Consider the following 23,354-nt stretch of genomic DNA (forward strand, 5'->3'; position numbering starts at 1 on the left):
TTGGCTTACAATAACTAACCCATTTTAAGAGGCTTAATAACTACGCAGCTGGTTAAGAAAGTGATTAACTGAAATTTAGTTTATCCAAGAGCGTAACTGATTTGCTGACTCAAAGTAAGAAGTACTTTAAGAGACTTAGCAGCCTGCACTGCACATAAGACAACCACCTTCGTACAGTACAGTATGTCTGTATGCATGCAAGGACATGAGAAGTTTTCTTTTTCATGGGTAACCTAAAGAACCTACTGCACTGCCAGATTAAGAGCAAAGCTCCCGTAATGTTTTCCAATTTGTTTGAAAGTTGGTGTTCCAGTGGCCCAGAAGACATCTATTGCCACTGCAACCAACATGTCACACAAACTGGATACAACAGGTGGAAGAGTAAGCTGTACTTACAGAATAGAATGTAGCATGAATGTGTTAAATAGACTGCAGACCATGCAGTTACTAACACCATCCACGTAACTCAATTAGGAAAAAAGAACTACAAGAAATGCCAAAGAAATACAGAAGATTTATACAACGTGTTACAACATCCTGCATGTGAGTGGCTTGTGGGGGACTGGCTGTGGATTCCGATACAGGCTTCACAACTAACTTAGTAATTACCCTCAGTCATAAAATTATTTCAAGACAGTTTTAGTAAATTAACACGTCCTTGGGATATGCTTCACTACCACCATACTACTTGGGGTTGGGGTTTCAAATCTGAGCAACTGCTGTGTGACACCAAATAGCATTTTCACAGTTACAGTCATGCAACTATAAGATGAAGCATCTTCATCACTGCCAACACTGCATTCTTTCCAATATAAAAAGAGCAAAGAAAAACATGAATGAATATTCAGTCACCCAACACAGGGTAGCAGACAATCAGAGAAAGCTGGAGGATGCATAACAGAACACAGCAAGTTAGTTCAGTAGTACCACAGAAATCCATTGTTTCACCTGAAAACTAAACCATTTCTACAACTCACCAGCTCCCTCCTGCTCTACTCCTCTCCCCCAAGAACAAGAGTGTAGCTAAGAGAGCAACCTATTAGAAGAGATGCTTCTGACTAATTAACATCTATATTCATTATGCTTGAACTGCTGTAGTCCCAGTGCTCTGAAACAAGGCCTCAGACTCAGCTGCTCACTTTGTCTGCTTTGGGTCTGACATAGGACAGTATGGGGAAGTTTGAAAGCTGCTCCAGATTAGATATGACCTGAAGTGATGCTGAAAACTCACATAGAAAGAAAATAAATAGAATTACAAATCTAGACTCCAAATAGCTCAACATGGTTAAATTCAAATCCAATTGAAGTTTGAAATTTATTATCCAAGAATACCTGTCCATACCACACTACAGCTGGCAACCTGCTACATCCAGCGTACCTACAGGCACCCTGACGAGCCACAACAGAACTGCTATCTCTCTATTAAGCCATTCTGTATTCATAGCTTTCTGTAAACAACAACCCAGAGCTGATCTCCAAGGAGTCACTCGATCATAGTATGACAGCTTTATGGAACACTTCAGGAAAAGAATAACAGTGCAAGAGGAAGTCGAGTGTGCTGCTGAAGCCAGGAACATCTTTCAGTATATTGGTAGTTTCAAGCCTGTAATATGAAAACAGATGCTATGAATTTGCAGGAAGTCAGAGACGGGAAGAGACAAGGTCACAGTAAGTAACAGATCATTACCAGATGTTATTGGATGGGTCCCTGGTGGTCATTACAGCCATCAGGGAGGCCAGAACACTAAAACAACCAAATTTTACAGCTGACCGAAGCCAACTGCAGGCCAGGGTGAGGCCCTGCTTACCGCACCTTCCCACACACAATGTTCTTTGTGTAAGGGCAGAAAAGGATAAAGCTGCCTGCACAGAGAATGAGGAAGAGGAGTATTAAGTATCACACAACGATGAATTTGACTATCCCTCTATTTTTAACGTATTATAAAATAAATAAACATGCAAATATATGAATAAAACAAACCACCTCAATTGTTAGTACACGGCTGCTAAATACTTGGAAGCTTTTTATTATTTTAAAAGGCTATTAGGAATGAACAGAACAGCTTTCCAATCTCACTTCCACCTGCAATGATTTCAAGTAGATTAGACTCAGAAGCTGCTGTTATTTGAAAATATGCTTTAAAATGGCAACCCATGACCCTAGCACGGATTATTGCTAATACAACACTTCCCATTCCCAAAGCTGGATCTCTTATTTTGGTTTCATGACTCAATTCTATAATAAGATTTAATAAATGGAGGTTATAGAGGAACATTACCAAAATATCGTCTTGATAAGAACTTCTCAAAATAATCTTGCACTAAGTTTTTCAACGTGCTCCCTAAAATAGGTTAAATAGTTTTAAATAGATTTTGCATTAAAAAGAAATCCTAGTTCCTATGCAACTGCAAGCTTTGGGAGCCTAAACTATTTGCTCACCAAAAGTAAAAAAGCTGAAATCGCTGCATGTTCAGATCAACTAAAACCAGAAGCTGCATTTTTAACATAGTTTAAGAAGCCAAAAGAGAAAAAATAAAATGCAAAAGGCTGGTCTTCAACCACTGGATACAAGTAGATAGAGGAAAAATACCTCTGTATGCTACGAAGTTGCATGTTATAACTTCATGTGATCATAAAGGAACAAGTCATTCATTCTCTATACCCAACAAGCCTCATCCACAACTACCAGAAGGCAGCCTTAACAGAAAAAAGCAATGGAGAAAATCAGAACTGGTTATGAACCACTGGAATACACATAGATCTATCCAGAGCAGCTGGCTGAATGGGCAGCATTAGTTCTAGCCATGGCAGCTGCGTTATAAAGCCTTTGAAGCTGCAGACAGAAAACAAAACTGGCAAAATTCAGAAAAGGCTTTTATTCTACCTATAGCCAACTTCAAGTTGAATTTTGGCTGGCGCTAGGACTGAAGTATTAGACAGAGGGAGGAAAGTTGTCTGCATATATTCTGTTCAGAATAACTAAACCTAAGCCAAACTACCTTCAATAGACTCTTAAACGTAGCAGATGCTGATTCTGAGGCTGAATATAACTAATTGGACACTCTCCATCAAACTTAGTTTTTAATCAGAAATGCCACTTCCATAAAATAGAAATTTTCACATGGAAAATTTCAGTTTTGCCAAAAAAACATCAATTTTCTGTTGGGAACATTCAAATAATGGCTGGCTGGCTACCTGCCTGGAAAACTCCTGTCAACTTTGCCTCTTCCTCCAAGAAAGAACAAGCCAAGGAAAGCCTTCCAGCAGCACTGCCCAGAGCTGTGACCTCACTCCAGCCATGCCCCTGGCTCTCAGCTTCCATCCCGCACTGCCAGGCTCTGCACCAGAGCTCAATGCTCTCCACCCAGGGAAGAGCAAATCTGGTGATGGACTTAAAGCCAGTGTTAGATAAGTACTTCTCTGACTCACTTCTGTCTCCTCTGAAAGCTTCTCTTTATAGGAAACAATTCCTATTTCCAGGCCAGTCCAAGCGGACTACAAGTTCACAGTGATTTGACTGAATCAGCCAATATCACCCATGTTCAAGAAACTTAGCAGTTAAATCTGAAAATCATTCACCTGAAATAAAAGAACCTGGGGAGGAGGGAGTTTTGCTTCTTAAATGAATCCAAAGAGGTCTGAGCTTTCCAGATTTGTAAACAAATCTACTCAGTAAAAGGGTCGTTTTCATAGATCCTGTCCAGAAGAAAAAAGAGACAGCACGATTCCATCTGTATTTCTTACGAGGTGCAAGACGAAGCCAAGCCAACGGTTCTCCAAAGCTGTGGCATGCTGACCTCAACCACGGCATTCTGTGAGGGATTGTGACCTTAAATTCTAGGCTCAGGCTGTGGGCTCCATACACTTTTCTTCAACCATCTTAATCTCAACAAATTCAGTAGACAGACAAGCAGAAAGAAAAATTACCCTCACTTTTAGGATGAGCTTCCTTCTTTTGAAAGTGAACTGACAAACTTACAGAAGCATACAAAGCTTCTATAATAAAAAGTATTGGGATAAAAGGTAATGCAAAAAGAGGATGGCAATGCCCCAACCTTATTTAAGGTGTACAGTTCCTAGGGCTTATCAGAGTAGATTTTGAAAATAGGTTGGTTTTTTTTTTCCTTTTCTTTCTGAAAATGGCTATTTTCTTTCCTATAGTTTTCTTCCCCGTAAAATTACTCAGTATTACTGAGAACTTTCCACAAAATTAAATCACAAAAACTGCAGCAGTTCCCAACAGAGCAGAAAGTAACAAGTAACCAAGGCCAACTGCAAAGATACTGCAACAAAATAAGTCTCGATGTTTCCACTATCTAAAAGCAAAGACAAAAACTGCAGGAATGGAACTTGAGCTACTGTAAAACCTTGAAAAAGGATATTTTGAAATACAAACCAGCACCAAATTGAAGTTGTGCCACATAAAATAATATTTATGAAAATATTAGGAAAGTAAAATTTGCAGTGGCAAAATTTGTGATCATGTACTATTCATCTCAGCCCAGACAGTTAAATCTCACGTATCAATACTAAAGAATCTGACTTCTAATTAAACATAACAGCAAATTAGTTCTCAGGTACGGGGCATGTTTCCTGTATGAAAACATCGAGCATCATTCATTGCATTTAGTAGAACATCCCATTGAGAAAAATGATCTGAGCATTCCGCTCAGAAGTGAAAAACTTTTAAAACCAAGAAGATACTGCTGCCTTCAGGTGCAGTCATTCATTCACTCTACAATTCACAGGGCTGAGTAGGCAAACAGCTTCTCCTCGAGAGCAAAACAGAGACCCCAGTGCTTCTTCAACACATTGGCTCAGCTCAGTACAAAGCTTTGTGTCCCAAAGAAGTGGAAGCACAGCAACATTACAAAGCAGTAAGCTAACTCAAAACTAAGCAATAAAATAAATGGATCACAGCCCCAGTTGGAATAAAACAGTTGAGCAGGGCAAGTGAGCACCCACACGTGGAGCTAGCACGTGACAGAGCACAAACGCAACAAGTTATTAAAAGAAGAAAGTACTACAAAGCTATAAAAGACTATGACAAGCTTTATGCCACCCTACTATTTATCATACTATTAAAGAAAAAAAAGGCAGATACTCCAGCCTCAAACCAACAAGGGAAGAGCTCATCACCTGTGACAACACCTTGCCTATAATTACATTCTCTCTTCTTTGTCTTTGGAAAACAACCAACAGGCTGCAGCTCTGGCCACTCCTTACTTATAACTGACATTTACTTTTTCGTGATAAAAACCAATTATACATAACAGTTTACCTCTAAAGAAGTCTTAATCAAGCGCTGAATTTAGCTTTACATGTAGCGGTGAAGTTCACCCTACTTAGGTGTAAAAATTTGACGTTAAAAAATGAAGATATGCTATGTTACATAACATTTGCAGTTCAGCTGCCTCTCTTAGCCTTTTCTTTTCTCGCTGCTTAAGAATTAAAGAGAAAAACGATGTATTCCTAAAGTCAAATGACTGAAGCAGCAGATCGGTTTAAGAGCCTTCAACCCACACTAATTCACCTTCCAGAATACAGAACATTTACAAAATGCTTAGCAAAAAAGAACACATTTGGAACTCCCCTTCCACTGAAACACGCTGAACAAATACTTTTGCAGCAAACCAAGGGCAGCCCTTTTTTTTTTCTAAAAGAAGAAGCCTCATTTTGCCATATTCGGCCATATTCATTGTTCATGAATGAGTGGCAAATTCCAATTCCAAGGTCCTCTGATGCTTCTCAGCAAGACCAAAAATCAATATACTTTTACAATACCAAACATTTAATATTTGGAAACATAGCAAAAGCTATCATGGGGACAGCTGACATTTAGCCAGGGTCCCTAACAAAGACAAAGTAAAAACTCAAATTAAGAAAGAAAATGATGTTGTAATTTGTACAGTGAGGAAGTAATTTCATTCTCAAGCACACTTGTGGCACAGGCAAACACAGTGCAGGACATAAAATCAGACTGTGCTTCTTCTGCCCAGCTTTTGAGGCTACTTTGTAGAAGAGAATAATTAACTTTTTAGTTGCACAGGGACTTGTACTGGTAAAATAACTGAAATAATCGCCATACATATAAAGCCTCTCTCATCAGCACCCTGTACAAACATCAGTATGTGGAGATGTGAATCTTTGACATATTCTGAAACTCCTCCAAACCAGAACTGAAGTCCTTTGACAGAGGTGGTAAAAGCAAGTGTTCCTAATGAAAAAGAGATATGCAGAATGAACTCATGTTTCTCATCTTCTTGTCCCTATGGTACGGGTAAGAATCCAACTCTCTACTATTTTCTACTGAAGCAGTGGAAGAGATGCTATGCTGCCAGCAAGTCAAGTCATCGCTTCCTTAAATACCTTTCCTTTGAGGCCATCAGTGAGCGCTTTCTGCTCAAGGCCAAGCAGTCAACATTCTGGGACAGATTCATTTCCTTTTTCTAAAAGGGAACAGAAGCTACTGTCAAAGAACAAACTCAAAATACAGAGAACACATGAGAGTCACAGTGTCTCCTTCTGAATAAAGCCACAGGCAAGACATTACTGGTGGCAGGAGGATGGAACATCTGGAATTCATCCTGGTGTCAGCCATCCCAAAGTCACAGGGAGTCTCTAAGAAAAAAATTCTAAGAAAAAATCAGGTGTGATCAGATCCAGTAACACTAACGTGCGCAGAAATTACAAAGAACCAAACAGCATTTGCTTGTTAACCCCTTCTTCATGATGCAGAGGTGACCAACTGCATAAACCCAAAATACAGTGCAGAAAAATGAAGATTAACAAAAACCACAACAAAGTCAATCAGATACAACAGACAAAAAAAAAGAGTAATGGAGGAATGCTCTGACATAAGACAACAAATGAGAAAACATACCTGCGAGATCGAGTCAGTAAGAAAACTCAAAAGCAACATACATGAAATAAGTTTTTATGAAGAATCTAGCGTAGCTTCCCAAATGCCCAGTGAGCCCTTTTAGAGATGTTGTAGCTTATTTAAAGGAAAATGCAGTTCTAAAATTCCTCTCAATTCTTGCTTACATTTCACGAGCTCACAATAAGGAAGCCATGGTACTTCCACTCAAAGGTACAGACACAGGCTTGCAAAGAAACAAAAATAAGTTACAATAATGAATAATGAAATTACTTTTGTAGGCTACTATTGAAGGTGAAAAATCCTATCAAACTGATGCACGCTTTCAAAATTATGTATCATTACGCAATTCACACAATATCTTTAAAATAACTTAGAAAAGGCTGGCTCTTTTTGGTCAATGTTGTTTCCCCTGGAAAAACAGACACAAACACAGTGCCTGCGTGTTACAGATTAACAAGCCGATGCAGTGGCCACTTGAAGCTACAAGGCTAATTATTACTGAAACCAACAGCTCTGTATCATTTCTCTCCATCCTTCAAGAATTCCTGATCCCTTCCATGTCCCTCCTTCACTTCTCAAGGCTGAACAATCCCCTTTTCTGCTGTTCAATTCCTTTCACAGCCCAAATCCTTCTCCACATGACACCTACCTCTCCAACCACCTCTCAGTTTCTCTCTCTGGCCCGCTCCACCACTATCTTTGCTCTTCCATGTCCTGCTCACCTGAGGTGAGCACAGAAGATGGAACAGTCTTCCAAGTGCACGTGAAAGGAAAGGTTGAATACAACACCATTGTTTACCATAGCATTACAGAAAACAGCAAATGGTTTTTAAAAGCTCCCCCCTACCTCCAGAAAAGTCAGTGAAGGACCTGCTTATTCAGTGACTTCCCCTTAAACAGCCTTCCAGATACATAAATCTGGGCTTGAAGACATCACCCTCCTTCATTTCCCTACTATCTGTCCCAAGGGAACTAATTCAATGCTTAATGATCATTCTCCTTCAAAATAAAACCTTCAGGAGAGAACACAATGCAGGAGAACTGATTAATTGCAAGTCTATTCGTAACCTAAAAAGCATATTGACAGTGACACGATACAGCTTTCCACAGCTAAATTTTTTTTATTTATCTAAAAAGAGAATAGAATCTAGAGCTTGTACAAGCACCAAGAGACACCAAGAACATAAAAGACTACATTTATTTTTTAAAGCTGTTATTGTACAAAGCATGTGGAGAAGGAACAGCATAGGCACATACAAATGAATCTACAAAGACTGCATTAAAAGGAGACGAGCTCTCTAAGTTGGCACACCTGCACTGTTCCAGGTGGGCACTACGTCTGGAAACTCTTCTCATTCTTGTGCCTCCGCAGCCAGGGCCAACCCATCTTACACCCACCTCTACAGGCACATTGAAATTAAACATGCCCTCAGCTTCCTCAATTTAATTGCCACCTTCTGACACAAAGTGAAACTTCTGCTTCTAATGGCAACTGTTTTTTCCCTAAAGGACAAAGGCAAAACATCCTAAAAATAATGCTATTATGAGACTTTTTATTATAAAGCAGCATCAGTACTGCAGCCACCAACTGCTTCTTCAAAGCTTTTTCATTAACTAGAGCTCGACATCCTTATTAGAGGGGAAGAAAAAGAAAAAATAAAGGCTATGCCAAACACTATTTAGCCTACAGATAAGCTGTATTATCTTAGAAGTGCAGCTTATTTATATTGCCTATGGAAAATATTTCTCCCAACTGCAGTAAAGATAGGTTCTCAGGCTTTAAATACAACTCATGAAATTCTCTTATCTAATACCACTACAAAGCAATAATTTTAAAAAATAAAATAAAATAAAATAGCCCAGAATTGTCAAGTTCACAAGACTCAAAGAGTGGTAAGTCAAGAGAAAACCAGTACCCAGTTCTGTTAGCCCAGCAGCCCTGACCAGATAACAAGTACACTCCAGCAGGTATCTGTCACAGTGGACTGGGGTAAATAGCAAATAGCCATCACAAAAAGATGTTGCTGAAATGGGCTGCCAATATCAGAGAGCTCTCCACAGCCCCAGAATTGTCAGGAAACTGAGTAAATACTGATAACACCCCGGCCTGCTGTGAAATTGTTGACATTTTCTGTGGAAACGTGTGACAACAGCGTGTAATTTGTTCCCTGCATCTCAGGAAGGAGGGCAACCCATTGCTAGGAAGGACTGCACAGCTCCAGGAAGCTACCAAGAATAAAACAACATGTCTCCATGGGTCCTTTAACAGTCCGATAAATGTTTAAGTCATCCCAACTTCGGTCAGCATTGGAAAGGGCCCTCTCTTCTGTGCCAGCAGGGCCAGAAACTGGAGACTGGGAAGCCAGAGAACACAAGAGGTGAGATTCCAGCTGGATCCCTTGGTCTCTGGGCACAGTGATGCCATCCATGACAAGTGAAACAGCAGTGAACTGGAACAGGCACCTGCTGCTCCTCCAGTCAGTGGTGGTGTCTCAAAGAGGAAAACATAAAGAAGAAATGAAGCAAGGCTTGTCCTTTCCAGATTCAGGAGCTGGCATCAGGAACTTCTTAACAATGGGTATGACAGACAGAGGTGATGCTAAAGAGTTTACCACCATCGTGGCTTTATCCCTTTGAAAAGTAGCTCCCACTCTCCAAGGACCAGCACTGCATGTTTATTCAACAGAAGGCCACCCTAAAATTTCTCAATGAAAAATAACGTTTTGCCAGCCAAGAGTATGAGGATTCCACAGCATAGATCCAAAAACGTGCTGTTTTCAAAGTCACCGCTGGAATCCAGAGAGCAGAAATCCATTATTTAACATAGAACTAGCAAGAAGCTTGCACCTGCTGGTGACAGGCAGGCAGTCTGCTAGGAGCTGTGCTGGTTCTTAAAGAAGCGCTATTAAATAACAGACATGTCCATCTGTCCTCTCAAAGTATATATATAGAGAAACACAAATTAGAAGTTGTTCAGAGTGTTAGATCATCTGCTTTCCCTAAGAAAATCTGCTGGGAAAAAAAAAAAAAAAATAACAGGAGAGAAATGAAGAAGTGCCAACTAGAGTGAGCAAGTGCTGACAGAGCTCATGGAAGTGCAGAAAAATCTCATCTAGCTCTCAAGAAATCGAAAATAAATAACTGAAGAGTGCAGATACCCAAACACACAGAGCTTATGCATTCTTTATGGTAGACTTTAATAAAACAGACTATGTTCCATGTACGTCTCTGGCATATGGCGGTCACTACAACAAAGTAACTTGCATCTATCAACAACCAGAAACACTTTTGCCACCTCACATTCCGTAAGCCATTTTGCAAGCTTGCTGTGACACTTCTGAAACACAGTATGGGAAGATGGAGTAGGAGTAGCCATGCCATCTTTCCACTGCTAGTTTTAATAATGCCACAAAGCTGCTTTTCACATCTCATCCTGAAATTCCATGGACTGTTCAATTTTTAACCACAGGTGATAGGAAGGGTTTTAAAATTAGCGTTGTTTGAATATTTATCTGAAATTCGCTTTTGTACTTTATTTGTTTTCCTGATTTTTTGTCTTCATTCAGAAGCCCCTCTCATTTTTCTATCGAATATGATTGAGAAATTTAAGAGAACACAAACTGCTTTGCAATAGAACACTGGCTGGTTTATTGGAGACCAGAAAGCTTTCATTTAGGTGCCCATTTTCAGAACAGCTGCAGATAGGAGTATGACATCTATAGAAAGCACACAATCTATGCAAGGCAACAAAGGCAACTGACTATTTGACAGTAATATTTAGGTAAAGAAAATACAATCACCATCTATGCAAATAGCAATTCAAGAAAAATATGATCCCAGGAACTAGAGGACAGTTCCTCAATGAAGATCATACCTTCTTTTCAGAAGGGGAATAGCTTATGGAGCAGAGCTTGCAGGAGAATCCATATTACTGGTACCAGCAGAACAGGATGGATACAGGCTATAAAGACAACACGCAATAGGAGGAAGTAGCCAACATTACCTCTGAGACAGGGAGCACTGTGAGCCTAGCACAGCAGTATCAGCTTGGGAAATGCACACATAATATTACAAAGCCTTGGTATATTTTGGGGGATGGTGAAGAAGCGACAGGACAAAGCTTCAGAAGTCACAGATATTTACATTTTACCTGCCACTGAACAGCGTTTTCATTTTCTGCTTTAGGATTATACTTAAAGAGATAAGAATTCAATAATTCACCCTCAGCAGGATAGTGCATCAGATGCTGATGTTAAACTCAGGAGAATGACCTATTTACCAGAAAGAAAAAAGCCATAACACCAAGTGATCACCTACAGTCCAAGCAAACACACACTTGTTTCTGTATTAAACTCAGATTTTTGTTCTACTTCAGAGTTTAATTTCCCAAAGAACCAGACTGATGCTTTTGTCCTAGAAACAAAAGGAAATTCTGAAGGTCAATAAGCAGGATTCCAATAGTCAGAATGAAAGCAAGGACAATGTGATAAACTCTGGCTCATGTGATTGACCAGAGGGTAATTAATATCATCTCTTCCTGAAAGAGCGTGCACAGCTGAATACCAAAGCAAAGCTTCAGAAAAATCTGTATTAATGGAGCATATCACACTGTTCAAGAACACTGAGTTTTCTGTTTTGTATTTTTCCCAAGATACAAGTAAATAAGCAACAGAAGGAACAGAATTCGTGAACTTTTGAGGAACAACAAAAGATATTTTTATTTCGGCTGAAACATTTTGACACTTAAATGCAGGCAGATGCACCATTACATATGGTCTTGGATCCAGCAAGAACGTCTGTTTACCTGACAACTGAGGGAGCACACGATTCTGATGCTATTCCATATGACTTGCATGTCTCAGTCTAAGCTCAGAATTGAAAATGTTTGGTTTTGTAATTTCAATTAAAATGCATATTTCAACGTTCCAGAATCAGATCTTGGATTTCTTTTTTTTTGTAATTATTCTGCTGATAGCCCTACTGATCACTTGCAATGATAAGAACAAGGTGAACAAGCAGCTTTGGAAAATGCACTGAACAACAGGGGAGAGAGAGAAAGAAGTTAAGGAAAAAAGCAACAGATACAAGGATTTCAAAAAGATGTGATCACGTCAGGCACTATTAGGCATTACTCCGATGAACTCTTTATTTGACATAACCTGGCACTGCCAGCTAAAGCAGCATTCCTGACCTACTCCTGTGTCTGGCCACTTGTTTCCAGCCTTGCATCATCTTCTCCCTACTGCTGACATGGACATTTGTACAGCCATATGGTGAACCAGAGTGGAGAATTAAGAAACAACACCATTTTGGCAACATTATTTTTCAGTCAGACCAACTCCCTGCCATGGTTCTCTGTGTGGTTTAAGCACTATGGCAGCATAAGGAAGACAGGAGGGGCCATAAGATGAGGATGCAGAGGGTTTGGTCAGAATCATGGTCCAAATGGCAAATTGGAGTTTAGGCATTGAATGCAGCCAAGAGAAGATCATTCATTTCAGCAAAAGCAATTTCAAAAGAACAATAAAAGAGTAGATAACAGTGACAATGTGGGGGAAAACGTGAAAGGAAACTCCAAACAGAAGTTTCAGATTGTGCATTCACTGAGTGTGGGGCAGGACAGCTGGGTAAAATGGGGTGCTAAACACAGTAATCAATGAAGTCAAAGTAGGCTCTTGTTACAGAGAAAGTGTAAGAAATTCAGTAAATTAAAGCAGGATGAAGGATGATGATAAATGCAATGGAAAGAGATAAAGACGCAGAAATACAGAGGCAATCATTTACAGAAAGAGCCAACAGCACGTTCTCTCCTGCAGCACCAGAGACCAGACATCTCATGTATCCTCCACCACTTCCACAGCTATTTACAGACTATCACAAAATAAGCCTGAATTCATTAAAAACCAAACCATGCATCAAAGCCAAAAATTAACATCCACTTGTCAGCGCTGAAATAGTGGTGCTCTTTTTTATGTTTAGCTAAACCTTCCTCTGTATATCTGAAACCTCAGCATCATTTCTCTACTTATCTCCCTCTGTCCCCCTTAAAAGCTCCTGCATTATTCAGGTCCCTTTCACCACAGAAAACACAAGGACACGCATACAATACAGCAAACAATGACAATGAAGAATAGTTGGGAAGAAACAAGTGGCATGTGATTTGCTTTGTGGTATCTGCATCATTAATGTGTACTTTGTTTCAAGAGGTGCCAGGAGAGAGATTAAGACTATAGAGCTAATGCAGATTGTGCTTGAAAGGTCAAGTATTCCAAAGAAACTGAGTGATATAATAACACAGCCAAAGACATCATGTGAACGAGATGATGGATATTGTCAGAAAACTTCTCTATAAGGCTCCCTGTACTATTTCATCTGAAGGTGGCACAGTGCATGGCCTACAGAATAAAACTAGATGGTCAATAATCAATGCACGCATCAGACATTTGATCGAAGCTGTGCTTAGCTAGACAGATAGTAATAGTAAAAAGGCTTGAACAGAATACAAACACAAGTACCAAATCAAACCTGAACAGCTCTTTTGGCTTGTGCTCTACTAAGGTTTTCAGGAATACAAGATGCATTAACAGAACCCAAAACAAGCAACGAGACTCCACTGTTCTGTCTGTACTGGTAGGAGACCTGCACAGAAGCCAGTATTTGCTGCACTTTCTCACTTCAAATTTATGTACACAATAGGTATACAAGAAAAATAAGCTCCTTTTATCCAAAAATCTCGAATATTTTACTAGGAAACAATATTTCTCATTTATGAAGCAGGAGGAGATGCGGAAAACTGAGTAATTTGCCTGTCGTTGCACAGTGAGTCAGTGGCGGCAGCCCACACTGGTCATACATCTCACTGTTCTTATCAGGCACTGGCATTGGAATAAGGGCTGTTACTTACATGCCCTACATTAATAACAACATGAGCCTCACTTAACTTCAAATTTATGCTTGTTCTTTCTTTTGCCATGACAGTGAATGCTGGAGTTCACACAACACACTGTGTAACACAGCAGCCTCCTCCTTTGTCAATCCCTGTCTTCACTACCTCAAGGACAGAGGAAACTCACCAAGGTTTATTAAGAGCACTGAAAATGAGTTACCCGTCACACTAAATAAAACCTACAGTCATTCCTATCTGCAGTGTTAAAGAGCAAGCAAAACAGAAACCTACTTAATGCCAGTTATTATGTTTCTGCAAGAGGAAGGCTCAGTTTAAACAGGGCCAGCTCCTTACACCTGATGTCACTAACCACTGTCAGCATCACTGAGCCTGCATCTTTAACCTGACCCAACACAGCACTGGACTCCTTTATCTGTAGGACATGCTGTGCCAGTCATTCTGAAGCAGACTTTCCCTCTTCATGGTATGAAAATGAATTAACAAGCGAGAGGAAAAGAAAAATGATGATGACGGTACAAATAAACAAGGAATATCAATATAGAAACAAAAGAAATTCTTAGAAGAAAGGTTCATTTATGCAACTCTAAAAGACAAAAAATTCCATTAGTTAACAAGCAACCCTTAAATCCCACATAACTTGGCATAACAATCCCTACAGCATATCATCTTTGGCGCACAATCACACAACACAGCCCAGGAAAGACTGGATTTTATCTTCAGCAGTGACCCTGGCAGGCCATTCCAGAAAGACAAATCTTCCTGTTTTAACTGGTGCCTACACATGTGTCTACAATTACAACTCTCTAGCAGAAGCCTCCTCTTAGCTTTCTTACTGCGCGATCAGCTTTACTATTCATGAGAGCACTGCTGAAGTGCAGCCCTTTTAAATTAACGCACATTGAAAATACGCATCATTACTTTTGCCAAGAAAACACCAAACGTGGCATTTTGCTGTATGAAAATACATGAAAGATTAAAAACGCTTTGCTGTAAAGATTTTTGTGACAGAGCATCTAATGCTATTGGAACAGACCTGCAGGAGTAGGCTGGGATAGACAAATCCAACATGTATTTTTAAGCAACTGCACAAACACTCCTTTCTACCTGACAATCCCACATGGCAGAGATGGATTCCGAAGCTGTTTCTTACAGTTTCTCAAATGCAACCCAACTCACCCTGGCTGCAGTCATAGGTCACTGCCAGCGCTGATGGAGGCGCAAGAACTGGAAAGGCAACAGAAATATAGGAAAACCTGCTGTAGGAACTGCAGTAGGCTCTGTGCAGGTTGAGGGAGATGCATTAGCTGCACTGTAAGCTACAAGCACGCATCCACTGGTATTATTGTTGAGAACAAGTTCTGCTATATTAACACAGCTCTTAGGATGTCCATGAATCTATACACTCCCCTTCCAAGGCAATGCATTAATAATGTTTTGAACAACTCCATCATCAGTTACATTTAGGAACCTGCACAATTACAGAGACCCTTGTTGCAGAGGGTTATCAGTGCTCAAGGAAGAGTTGGATGTTCACAATTGCACTCAGGGAGAACTGAGGAGATGGGCTTAACTCTGTAGGGCCGAGCTAAAGTGCTATGGGAAAGCATTACACAAGGCACTAGTACAGGTCTTGGAACCGTAATACCTATGGAAGTGCATCATTTATATATAGTAGCCAAACTGTGACCAGGGATAGGGAAAAGAAAACTAACAAAACTTATACATATTTGCAAAGAATGATATTTGCTTCCAGGTATGTTCTCATACAACACTGAGGAAGGCCTGAAAAACAATCAGGTGAGATAATCATCTTCTCTGAAAATCAGTACTTCTTAGAAGATCATTTTTTGAGCATACATTAAAAAGCATCCTAATTCTACGCTCTACCAGCTGTAATGAATCCCACCATAGTCTATCTCAACGGGTTTACAAAACAAAACATACAAACTCTGTGCTGAAGCTTTCTCTCCCATGTACTTGCAGTTCCCCCTTCTTGGTGCTGTGGATGAAACTCCCCAGTTCTGCGCTGTTACCAAATCAGCAAATGAAACCATCTGCAGACACAGGCTGAGTGCAACAGTAACAGTGAACCATGGATAACAAGTTGCCAGGTGAACCTTCCACATTCTTCATGTTGGGAAAGGTGACTTGAACTACTACCAGTGCAATTCCTAAAGCCAAAGAAATGTCCTGACGTCTTAAATACTAGATCTTGTATTATTAAATCATGCTTGCTTTTGAGTGCCCAAATGTATGAGTTTATCTTATTTTCCTTACAGAACAATCCAGTCCTCCAAAACCCTTGATTTTCTGAATTGCCTTGTCTACAGCTTTTAATAAGAAGAGACATAATTCTTGCACGAAAATTATTAGTGAATGTAATGAGACAGAAATAATTTCAAGACTGATTTTTGAAGAGCATGACTAATAATCTCACCATCCTGTTACTTGCTCTTATATTATAGCCATTTTTAGTCTTCTATGTGGCCAGCTTCTGATCCAACTTATGTTTTCTTTACTAATCTCGGCAGTTTTCACCTTTAAATAGCCCCTCACAGGCAATGCATTCAGATCTTTAGTATATTTACTGATTGACTGACCCTAAGATCCACTTCATTCGAAGTAATACAGACAATTTAGAAAAAAAACATTTTCTGAAGTGCTACCAGTGCTGTCAGAACACAAGGCCAACATTTACTCTTAAAAAACTTAGGCTATTTTTTGAAAAGCATGCATTTCTTCTGCAAGATCCTGACAATTTCTGCATGTTGTCAATCAGGGATAATCAATTACAATGATAGAGCAACATGCAAACTGGTCAGACACCAATTCTTCTGAAGAAGATCATAGAAGGTAAGTGGGAAGGAAAGAATATTTTCAGCAGTTCATAAGATGCAAATACAAACCAGCTACATCGTGCTGTTGTACAGAGGGAAATCCTCGTATGAGGACGCTTAGTCGGGCACACAGCCCATATGCGGTAGATGCAGGTCTGCTCTCCTGTCACTTTGTGTTGCAAAACCTCAAATGGATTAGCTGACCAAGCCTCCAAAAACATGCAGATGAACTAAGAACAGCCAAGAGATTGTTTCACCACTAACGAGGACAGAAATGAAATATCTTTAAAAGTCCAATAATCATAACACAAAGAAACAGATTATGTTACCTGAAGTGAAGGTCTAATAGTCCGCAAGAACTTTGAAGCATGATTAACTTCTCCATAGATAGCTGGTGGAATGTTTTTCGAGAAACTTAAAATCTAACATCAGTTAGATATTACTTTTTTCCAAAGAATTGACACAGAGGACAGCAGCACTCCCACAGACAAACTGTCAGGCAGAAGAAGGCACTTCTGCAGACAGAATGGTTAAGTACGAATAGAGTAAATGAAGTGGCCAGAGAAGAATTTAGTCTAAATTTAGGACTATATTTTTGTCTCTGAAGTAAATTTCTAACCACCTGTTCTATAAACAGGCTTAGTTAAGGAACCTCAGCCACTTTGAAATTATGTTCAATAAAATGGATTGCGTGTTGGGTGAAGCTATAAAACAGCATGTAGCATTGAGCAATAAAATCTGCATTGCTCCATACCAGCAACAACTCTAAACAATTCCTCAGGTTTTCTGGGAACTACCCACAAGGGCTAAGAAGACTCTTTCTTTCTCAATCTTCCCCATCTTTTACCTGTTTCTTTCCCTTTCTCTTTCCTGCATTCAAAACAAATGCCAGATGGTTTTGTTCTTTCCCCTGATTCACTTGGGGTTGGCTGCAGAAAAGCAGCAATGGAAGAAGGGAAGGATAATGGCTGGTTTCGACAACACGAGGTGTTTGTATGTCTTACTGACATAAAAAGAAGCGGAAGATCCACACAAAACTAAAAGATTCAACAAGCCCATCATATCTCTTAACAGAACAAAGCTTCTCTAAGGATGTGTATGTGTATATATGTGTATATATGCATATATAAGAATATATGCATATTTGTAGATGCCCATTTTCATTTAACTCCAGCTTAGACTCTAGTCAAATGCCAAGCATCTATGAGAAGACAAGAAGGGCTACAGAATGAAAGGGCCTTGTTTCGGAAGGAAAGTCACATTTAACAGATTTCTGACATCAGGCTAACAAATTATGCCAGCAACATTATTATTCTGTTTCCTTAAATGCTGAACAGCCAGGGAAATTAAAAGAAGCTTCATGTTGCAGTGACAAAATAGGATAGGCTTTGGTGTACCTATCAGTCAGCTGAAAAGCAGACATTAGCACACTAACTTTGCGGGTGTCTGAATGACATAAGTGTCAAGTTGAAAGCAGCTGACTCAAATGCAATCTGAAGCGGTAAAAGGAAATGGGGAAGAGCTTTGAGGAACTAAGAGCACGTCTGAATTCACTTCCTTTATCGCTTAAGATAACACTACAACAGTACTCAAATCTTAAATGCATGTAGTTCTTTGTGATAAAAGAACCACTGAGCATTAACATAACTGCAGTCACGGCACTGTGCATTACTAGTTGTGCTCTCACAGTGTCCTATTGGTGCCTCTCTTCCTCCTCACCACAATCAAAGCCCTTCTCAAGGTGTATCAAAACCATCACCTGTGTAATCTTACCACTCCAAGTGCTAGGAGAGAAAAGGACCAGAGACACACACACTGCTTCCTCACCTCCACGCCTGGCTGACAGAAATGTTTCTCAGGTGTCAGAAAATGCTTGAGCACAGGAGGACCCCGCTGCTGGTCACTGCCTTGAGGTGACTGGGGCAGTGGTGGGGAAAGTGTCAGTGCCAGCTTCCTCCAAAACTGAAACTCCAAAAAGCAGCTCCTAGCCCCAGCTGCATCCTCTCCTTGTAGCAAAGGACTGGCTGGTGAGCAGGGATCAGGTGATCGGAGGGCTTAGGGAAGGCTATTGCCACCTAGAAGCCCCTATTGGTAACTGGATTTCACTTTCCAATCTATCAGCAACTGTGAAAACCAAAACATCAATGCAGAAAAACCTGCTGATGTACAAATGCTCTCCCGACAACCAGAACAAAGCTCCATTTCCCCCTGGGTATGCACTCCACCCAAGGTGATAAAACCATACCATTACATGCCCAAAATGGGACACAGGAACTGCCCTAAAGCCACATTCCCAGGCAGCCAGCATGACTGAAGCCACAGCTGGGTTTCACAGAATGACCCGGGTTGGAAGGGACCTCAAGGATCATGTAGTTCCAACCCCCTGCTTAGCAGGGCCACCAAACATAGACATTTACTAGATCAGGTTGCCCAGGGCCCCGTCCAACCTGGCCTTGAACACCTCCAAGGACGGGGCATCCACAACCTCCCTGGGCAGCCTGTTCCAGGGCCTAACCACTCTCCTAGTGAAGAACTTCCCCCTAACATCCAACCTAAATCTTCCCTCCTTCAACTTGGATACATTTCCCCTAGGTTTCACACCATACTTTCTCTGTTAGCCATCTCCAGCTGCTCCTACAGCAAAAAGCACCAACTTTCTGCCGTGCTGTTTTGCAAATACAGTCAGAAATACAAAAAGTAATTCAACAACTCATACTTGAGAAATTTCCTTTAGTTTTCATTACAGTACACAAATAGGACACTGTGCTTAACATTTGGTTGACCTTTGAGGAAAAATTTCCGAGTGAATATTTTGCTGAATCTTTGCAAAGTGCTGAACAAGCACATAGACATGAATGTGGCTCCACAGAAGAGATAAAAATTAAACTGCCACGGAACTCAGGACGTAAATGATTTTCATCATTTTCAAATGAAACCACTGAACATCTTGTTTGTGGTGGTAAAAACCAAATCACCATGCAAAATGATAATACAAGAAAAGTCAATTGTGTGGTTCTAATAATAAATGCTCTTGTGGCTTTTGAAGTCACAAAAAAACTCTTGGCTGAATTGGAGCATTGATCTCTGTAGTTATTTATGTGCAGTTCCTATTAGAATTCTATTGAATCCCTTGAATGGTGAATGGAAGTGCTTTGGAAAACACACACAAAAAAACTGTTAAACAAGGGACAAAATAAATGGAAAGCTCAGCATTGCCAAAAGAAGTTTGAGAAGGTCGACAGAACGTTTCAGCTTTTTTTCTGAAGCACAAGCATGTAAGCGGCTGTTTGGTGGACATGAGTACCTATAACACCACAGCAATACACAATACTGTCACACCTGAACTTGAAACATGACCAAGAGGATTTAATGGCTAATACTATTTCCAACCTCTTAGCATGCTCTTGAAGGATGTTCTGCTGTAAAATATGAATCGGCTATTAAACATTTTAAAGTGTTGTCACTCCTCCTTTTATCTACTACAGATCAGGATGATACTGTTTTATTCAGCATACGTCTAAGTATGCAATATGCAACCATTAGATCAGAGACACTGAAGAAACACACTTCTTAAGCAGAATTCCCCATTGATTTTAGGTCACAACAGTAAATAACAACGTTTACTATACATATGCTCCTAATGATTATCTGCAAGCACAGGAAAGGTATGAAAGGCTTGAGACTAGGGTCCCTAATGCCTCCATTCATATGCACTCATTCCCTTTGTTGTCAATGCTTAAGGCACCTTGAGGAAGTGTCAGGGAAGGAGATGGGGCCACCATCTCATGAGCAACTTCACCCTTACTGCAGAGATGTGAGGCCTTCAAAGCATGGTTTGTTTTCTATGTGTGGTACACATCGAAGTGGGCTAAAGGGGAAATCTATTTCCATGCTTTGGAAGCTACAACAAAAATGAAGCTGATTTGTTTTAGGAATTATTAGTCAACATTTAATTTGGTTGTTGTTCCCCCCCCCCCCTACTTAGACACACAGTTAATACAATAAACAGCTATTAGGAAAGGCATCTCTTCCCTTTTAGCATTTCTGTGTTAAAACCTGACAATCGATTGTGTTTTTAATGTTAAATGGTATGAAGATATTTATACACTGCCAAAAGAAAAGGGTTGACTACGGCTTTTCCTGAGTACTGATTATTGCCATATAAGTTTGGAAAGCACATTTTTAGATGGTGGTTTTATGTTTACAACTGAAAAATAGAATAGCAGAAAGAAGTTTATCTTCACAAGCTTCTGTATTAATCTGCCTTCATTTTTACTGAACATCACATCTATTTTCTCAGGAACTACCAGAGGAAGGCAATGAGCACCTCTCATTGAATCTCAGCAGAGCACTCTCCTCTCTAATGACTTCATTAACATCCTTTTTTGAAGCAGCTGCATATAACAGCAATAGCTGGAACACATAAGGATTATTCCTTTTTTTCTCCTTTTACTTGTGGCACCACAACTCTACTGAACGACAGCAACTTCAAACATCTGAACAGATGGTCTGGAAAATGTTTAAGGCATTACATTTCTGAAATAGAAACCAGAGGTTTGAGAAAGTAACAACAGTTTTATCAGCAGTGTAAGGTCTACCCAAAGGTGGGTAAATGACAGCTCCAGTCTCAGATGTTAATCAAGTTCTTCCTTCAAGCTATTCTCACATACATCCCGTTAGTATAATTCCTACAAAGCACTTTTATTTCTACCTTCTCACGACCGCATGAGTGCTCCCGACACCAAACAAGTTATTATCCACTACCATCCTTACCCAGAGAGGGATTCTTTTTTATTGAAGTCCTGCAGGAACACCTAGCAATAATGAGCCACAAATACAGCTCTCGTGTAAAAGAAGGGAGAACAGATGTACCACTGGGAGGACGGTGACAGAACCAGACCACAGGAAAGAGGCAATGCTTCTGCCGGTAACTAAAACTGAGTATTTTAATTGCTTACTTCAGTTTTATTAAATAGCTTACAGCTATCTAGAGATTTTCTAATCTTTCTTTTAATTAATCTCAAGAATGAAGTTCTCCTGGAGGAATTTCCTCGTACAGTGCTTCTTGTCAGATGTTAATTTTCAGCCTATTTTTTCAGTCTTCTCTAGCAGAATTCTGCTCTAAGTACAAGTGGATATACCCTCAGTGGTTACCCATGCCTCACTTTCTTATTGCATCTCTTACAGCTTTCTAAATGGTGTGATCTTGAAAGCAGAGTTAATTCATATATTTCTTGCACCAGTTATTCAATCCAACAAAGCTTATTTAACTGTTGAGAAATTAGAAAATAATCCAGCCTCAGCATGCACAGGGACTGTGCAAAGCCAGAAGTGCCATTGCAAAGGAGCAGAGGGCACCTACTGCAACCTGCCCTGCCCAGCACATGCACCCAGTTGGGGCTGAAAACCAAGGCCTCCAACCCACAGCAATAGCAGGGAAAAAGGCACAGCACCACCACCTTGAGCCCCTGAAACACCAGAGGATCCGATGGGTGAAAGTGACCCAAGAAATGTTAACTGGGTCAGATCACACAAGAAAGCAGAGCAAAACATGGTACATTTTCCTGACACCATTTCCAAAATGAAATTAATTCCAAAGTTTGAAGATAGGACAGTTTAAAAAGCTCAAGCTATTTCCTAACAAAAAGGTTTATTTACTGCGGAATATTTTAATTCATCATAAAATGAAAAATAAATGGAAGGGTTATTTTCACTCTTCCCATCGTCAGGGCTCTATCCCTCCTCACTCAGCTGCATATACAGCAAGTTGAGAGGAGACTCTAGAAACTCAACCAGAAGCAACAGTATTTGCTGTACACCAAAACACTCACAGTGCAATTCAAGAACACAGTAACAAGAGAACTGCTACAGTAGCAGTCTGTCATACTGCTTATTTACCTATTCCCTTGTTCAATCACTTCTGGATTTTAGTTTCCCCCTCCTGTGGCTGTGTACACCACAGTGATTTCAGCAGAAGCCTCCCATGAGATAATGAGGTTTGTTGACATAAACCAAAAGATATAAGCCAGGCTTTCCTAAACTTTCTACCTTCACAAGCACTGCAAGGAAGTTAGTTCTCCTTTTGCCCTGGTTTCCCAGGCCCATCACCCAGGCCCAGACAAAGCTGACACATCCATGCAGTTTATGCAACATGCAAACCTTAAACATGGAAAGTATTATTTGCAGATTAGGGTTTCCAAAACTAACCTACATTCTTATTTGCATGCTAGTAGAGCAGACAAAGGCATCAATCAAATAGCGGCCTTCCTCCCCAAAAAGCAGAAAATCTGTTCAAGGAAAGCCTTAATAGAAGCACACAACGTGGAAGCTACAGGCCACAAGGATTAAAAAAGCATATGTCAATTTCTACTAAATCTCATTTTTAAGAAGTGAAAATAACTACTACACCTCCTTTCTCCTGAAGTACATCTTTCCTAAACATAGGCACTGTATAAACTGACTAAAGCATATTAAGGGTAGCACGAAGGCTACAGGCAGCTCAGAGATCCAGTGCAGAGCAGTGCAGACACACCACTGTACAGCATATGACCTGAGAGCAGCAGTGCCATCGCCCCTTGGTGCTGCCCAGCTTCAACCCCACGTACACAATGCAGACAGAAACATCACGCTTCTTATTCAGGTGACACCAAAGGAGTTTGTGGCAAGAATCAACACACACACAGAGTGACAGATGTTGATTTTAACTCTCTCCAAATCCAACTTTTT

The 23,354-nt window shown here is 40.2% G+C and overlaps 1 protein-coding gene across 6 annotated transcripts in view; it reads right to left on the reverse strand.

Annotated features, from left to right (window-relative positions):
* The window catches only part of PTPN4 (protein tyrosine phosphatase non-receptor type 4), a 92,300-nt gene that overhangs the window by 63,412 nt on the left and 5,534 nt on the right, over positions 1–23,354 (reverse strand). For 2 of the 6 annotated variants that reach the window (XR_004307873.1, XR_001556574.2), the window contains exon 1: positions 3,581–3,719. The exons of 1 other annotated variant lie outside the window; for it this stretch is intronic. Coding sequence is in view for 1 of the 5 variants with exons in the window: in XM_015868624.2 (XP_015724110.1) it covers positions 3,581–3,692 (112 nt within the window). In the remaining 4 variants the exon portion in view is untranslated. Of the gene's footprint in view, positions 1–3,580; positions 3,720–3,745; positions 3,812–16,957; positions 17,086–23,354 lie in introns of those variants that run through there. 3 more of the 6 variants (XM_015868628.2, XM_015868625.2, XM_015868624.2) reach the window with 3 other exon arrangements.

Source organism: Coturnix japonica, chromosome 7 (assembly GCF_001577835.2).
Source record: "Coturnix japonica isolate 7356 chromosome 7, Coturnix japonica 2.1, whole genome shotgun sequence".
Classification (NCBI taxonomy): domain Eukaryota; kingdom Metazoa; phylum Chordata; class Aves; order Galliformes; family Phasianidae; genus Coturnix; species Coturnix japonica.